The following is a 5,254-nucleotide window of genomic DNA, read 5'->3' as shown; positions in this document are numbered from 1 at the left end:
TCACATCTCAATGAAATGTGTTGGTTGTATAAGTTTAAAAAACAAAGTGTTATCCACACCGTTCGTTTCAATCTCACATCCCTAGTGGGGTGTGAAATCACATCTCAATGAAATGTGTTGGTTGTATATGTTTTAAAAAAAAGTGTTATCCACACCGTTCGTTTCAATTTCACATCCCTAGTGGGGTGTGAAATCACATCTCAATGAAATGTGTTGGTTGTATAAGTTTAAAAACAAAGTGTTATCCACACCGTTCGTTTCAATCTCACATCCCTAGTGGGGTGTGAAATCACATTTCAATGAAATGTGTTGGTTGTATAAGTTTAAAAATCAAAGTGTTATCCACACCGTTCGTTTCAATCTCACATCCCTAGTGGGGTGTGAAATCACATCTCAATGCAATGTGTTGGTTGTATAAGTTTAAATATTATCACCACAATCTAATTAATGGAAATAATTTCTTGGCCTTCATGTAAAATTGTCAAATTTCATGTCCTCATCACACTTGTGATGCACGTAACGTCGTAACAGTTGTCTTTCGATTTTCACATCTCATCCATAATTTCACATGTTAAGCAGGAGTGTGAACTTTTAGTTCCTCTACGTTTACACTTTTCAGGTGCGAATTTTAACCCTGTCAACAATGACGGGGCGTGATTTCAAGCTACATCGTGCGATTCTTGTGCAAAAGAAAGAGTGTTTCTTGGAATTACACAAAAATCACAGTTTTGTTTAAAGGTAACTAAAACTGGCAGAAAATACACTTCACCAGCTTAAACTAATTCACACCATACGAAGTAAAATAGCGTCTCAAACACCATTCTGCCTTTCGTCACCTAGCCAGCCTGATGAGACCTGGTACTAGTCGAAAAGCCCTGTCGGCACTGGATATTGTGTGGATGACGTATTGTTATACTGTACTTTCATTCTTAAGTTCAAAGAATTTGTAAATCTTCGATTGGATATCGCTGATGATAGATTAATTAAAAAGAATAATTCAGTACTGATATGCTTGCTCATTTCAAAACCTAATATCTCGTTGCCGTCCATCTTGTGAGGTCTGGACATATTAGTGTAAAGATAAAAGGTATTTAGTAAAAACATGCTTACCAAAGTAATTGGGTGGACGACAGCATGAGGTCCTGTGTCTTCCGTCAGAATCTGTCTAAGGTGGGCGATGTAGCTGGATGCCAAACGTAGTGTATCTAGTTTGGAAAGTTTAGTGTCCTCTGGAACCCAAGGAAGAGACGTTTTCAACTTAGAAAAGGCCTTGCTAAGAACTCTCATTCGCGCCCTCTCGCGAGCATTGGCAGCATTTCTCTGGATAGGCTTATTCTTTTTAGATATTCCCATGTTTCCAACGAAGCCTTTACGGTCCTTAGCCATCCTGGGGTTATCTGTTTGAACCCCTAAAATTTGAAAAATAAATATTAATAATTTTAGTATATATATATTGTATTAATATTTTGAGAAATGCATAGACTTAATTTTGTTTTGTTTTTGTTTATTTATAGCAAAGTTACATAATCTGCTGTGACCACCGCGAGGAATCGAACCCCGGATGTTAGCGTTACAATTCCATAGACTTACCATTGTCCCAACGGGAGATGTATAGACTTAATTACTTCTTATCCAGTGAAGAGTTTGTCTTTCAGCAAAGAAAGCTAATTACGATGGAACCTGTACAGTGACAGACTTAGTAACCCGGCATGGCCAGGGGGTTAGGGCGCTCGACTCGCAATCTGCGAGTCGTTGGTTCGAATCCCCGTCCCACCAAACATGCTCGCCCTTTCAGCCGTGGAGGCGTTATAATGTGACGGTCAAACCCACTATTCGTTGGTAAAAGAGTAGCCCAAGAGTTGGCGGTGGGTGGTGATGACTAGCTGCCTTCCCTCTACTCTTACACTGCAAAATTAGGGACGGCTAGCGCAGATAGCCCTCGTGTAGCTTTGCACGAAATCCATAACAAACAAACAGACAGACTTAGTTTAGTATTCAACCCGTACAGTGACAAACTTAGTTTAGTATTCAACCCGTACAGTGACAAACTTAGTTTAGTATTCAACCTGTACCTAATCTAATATTTTCTCTATGGAGTAAACTCTTCGCCTGATTTTCGGGTAAAATTCACTAAATCTAGCAGTGAGGGTCTAATTTAAAAATTGTCCACACTTGAAGATACCGTATTATTATTATTATGAGATATGTGTTCACCTCCTGCACTCAGTGGGCCAAACGGTAATGTTAGAGATCCCTGTCATTCAGGGATAGTCCTCTCTAATTTTGAAGTACAGACTAGATGGAAAACAGTTAGTCTGAAGAACCTATTACCTGAACTGGCTGTTCTTAACTAAGTAGTGGGACTAAATGTCACTCTTATAACACACCCACAACTGAAATTGCGAAACTCGTTTGCTAGTATCTCGTGACAAAACCGAGACCCTCAGATACTCAGCCCCGACACGCTAATTGTAAGATCAGCTGGTGAACAAAGTCCAAACATGCACCTATGTTCTTTATATACCTCACTTAATAATCCACGCTTCCGTCAGCTCCAAAGGAACACTTTTGATATTTTTCTCGAAAGTTCTTATTCACTGGATTTCATTATAAAAATCTTGAGAGTTCATGAGCATATCAAAATTCCTTAGGTCGACCTCTTGGTTATCTTTCAGAGTTGTTTGCAATGTTTTGCCTCAACTTCGTCCTGCCGGTTTTGTCTCCTTAGGTCGACCTCTTGGTTATCTTCCAGAGTTGTTTGCAATGTTTTGCCTCAGCTTCGTCCTGCCGGTTTTGTTTCCTTAGGTCGTTTTCTTGGTTATCTTCCAGAGTTGTTTGCACTCTGTTTTGCCTCAGCTTCGTCCTGCCGGTTTTGTCTCCTTAGGTTGTCTTAATATTTTCTTGAAGAGTGACAATTTTTTCTTCTCAATATGTGGTCTTTTTTCATAAAAAATGTTTTGTTCATATTGACATTTGACCTCAGCCGGGGGATTAATCCGCACTTATTCTCTTAGTTTGTGTACACTAACTACAAATCGCTGTAATTCTATACCTAGTAACCTACGGCCGTTGAACCTCATGGTCATATAAACACGTGCATGATCTCGTGCTCTCGACACGTGGAGGAAGATTATGCCGTCAATGTTTGGATGACACTTCGCAAAAGTAAAAAAAAAAAAATACTTATAATACTTTGTCGGTAATACACGTGTAAAACAAAGATCCCTAACAAGACTTCAGTGCTAGAACGCACGAGCTTTATGTAACAATTATATACGAAAAATGTATCTATCTCTATACACACAAGGTGCATGCTTTCATTCTCTCTCTCTTCTTAAATAAATAGATAGAGAGAATAAATTGGTTTATCACATACCGAGGTCTCGTGCTTGTGGAGAGTCTTTCATCAGGGTCATCAAATAAGGTCCAGTTTGAAAGATTAGATTCTTGTGGCCCGGTTACCATGGAGAGTCGTGGGTGCACTATAAGTGTGGCGGTGGGGGGGTCATTGGTTAGTTGTCTTCCTTCTACTCTATCATTTCATAATTAGGGACGACTAGTGTAGATAGCCCTTAAATAACCTTACGCTAGTATACGAAAACAAACAAACTGTCTTAGACTTACCTTTCTTTTCTTTCTCCGTATCTGATCTTGACCAGAACCCCGTTTGGAAGTGACCAACTTAACGCTCTATCTTTCTTGTTTTCTCTTTGTCTGTTAACTTGACCAGAACCCCGTACGGAAGTGATCAATTTAATGCAAATATTAGTTGTGATTAACAAACACTTTCCAAAGCAGCGAATTATATTTTGTAAATTGTCACATTTCGAAAGGAAACAAAGCTGCAGCTAATAAGACGTATCGTGTTTTCGAGAGAACGTTTGTCCTAGTTGAGAATATCTGTCCCAGTTTGTCATTCATCACGTGTCGTCTACGTTTACTGTACAAAACGCAAAATTTTAAACAAATGCGAAACTGTAATTAAACAAACAAAATAAAACTAAAAGTACAAGTTTTGTTGATGACACGAATTTTGTATCACTTGGAGAACACTTAAAAACGCTTACAAGTCTTAGAAGCCACACCTACTGTAGTAGTTGGCCAATCACAAAATGAAAAACAAAAGGCAGACTATTAGAAGAGTCAAACAAGTAAACCAATAGAGAGTAGAAGGGTGTTAGGAAACGAAACGTCTAATATTTTGAGCAAAAAAAAACAACAACAACAAAAAACAGGGGGTTACAAGAAGCGGGGGGGGAGTAGCATGAGGTACGATAGATCAGTTTTGATCGTCTTTATAGAGTTCAAAGGTCATCCCGATAATGTTCAAACTAAACAGCTTTCCAGAAATGTTAGTTTGGTCATTCAATTATTTATGTGTTATGTAATCTATCCCAGAATATGGTTGCCAAAACCTGAGTAAAACTATTATTTTTATAGACGATTCTCAATCAAAGCGGTGACCTCGACTGAAAGAAATACACAAATTACGTGACTCTGTACATAATTTATTATCCAGCTACCAAGCATTACACTTGCATTATTGACGTTCGTTTCGTTATTGACTTTTGACTTCTGCGGACTTACAACGCTAGAAACCGGGTTTCGATACCCATGGTGGGCAGAGCCAATTGTGTAGCTTTGTGTTTAATTATAAACAAACAAACAATTGATTTTCGTTCAATTATTGACTTTTACTCCTCTATTGACGATTATTCCCAAGTTGACTTTCGTTTCATTATTGACGCTCGTTCCATTGTTGACTTTCGTTCCTTTATTGGCGTTCATTATATTATTGACGTTCGTTCCATTGTTAACTTTGGCTCCTTTACTGACGATCGTTCCATAACTGACTTTCGTTTCTTTACTGGCGATCGTTCCATTATTGGTGTTCGTTCCGTTGTTGACTTTCGTTTCATTATTGACCTTGGTTCCTGCTGTTCCCTTAGGTTGAAGAATCACACTTTGTAACATTTCTCTCCATGAACGAGTCGAATCCTTTCATATTCACGTGCTGTCTTATTCAACAAGATAAATAAAAAATTGGGAATTTAAAAACCTGCAAATAGGGATCGTAAAAAGTAAAGAAACAAGGCTGGAGATACTGTAGACATTATTTACTCAAATTACAAACCACTATGTTTGCTCCATGCTCTTACCTAGAATTGCATTTAGTGTAGTCAAAATAGTGATTTGTAGTTTGAATAAATAATGTCTGCAGTATCTCCAGCCTTTTTACTTTTTTTTTTTTACA

At 38.2% G+C, this 5,254-nt stretch overlaps 1 protein-coding gene across 2 annotated transcripts in view; it reads right to left on the bottom strand.

The window, feature by feature from the left end:
* Positions 1-3,739, bottom strand: part of LOC111089346 (transcription factor 21-like) — an 8,265-nt gene extending 4,526 nt beyond the window's left edge. For both annotated transcript variants that reach the window (XM_022401681.1, XM_022401682.1), the window contains exons 1-2: positions 3,625-3,739; positions 1,111-1,409 (exon numbers count right to left, since the gene is read on the bottom strand). In XM_022401681.1, coding sequence (XP_022257389.1) covers positions 1,111-1,386 — 276 coding nt within the window. In that variant the 5' untranslated portion in view covers positions 1,387-1,409; positions 3,625-3,739. The remainder of the gene's footprint in view (positions 1-1,110; positions 1,410-3,624) is intronic.
* Positions 3,740-5,254: the final 1,515 nt, after the last annotated feature.

The sequence above is a fragment of the Limulus polyphemus genome, unplaced genomic scaffold (assembly GCF_000517525.1).
Source record: "Limulus polyphemus unplaced genomic scaffold, Limulus_polyphemus-2.1.2 Scaffold5961, whole genome shotgun sequence".
NCBI classification, from domain to species: Eukaryota; Metazoa; Arthropoda; class Merostomata; order Xiphosura; family Limulidae; genus Limulus; species Limulus polyphemus.
The sequence above is the reverse complement of the archived record's forward strand: the minus strand, read 5'-3'. Positions and strand labels throughout refer to the sequence as shown.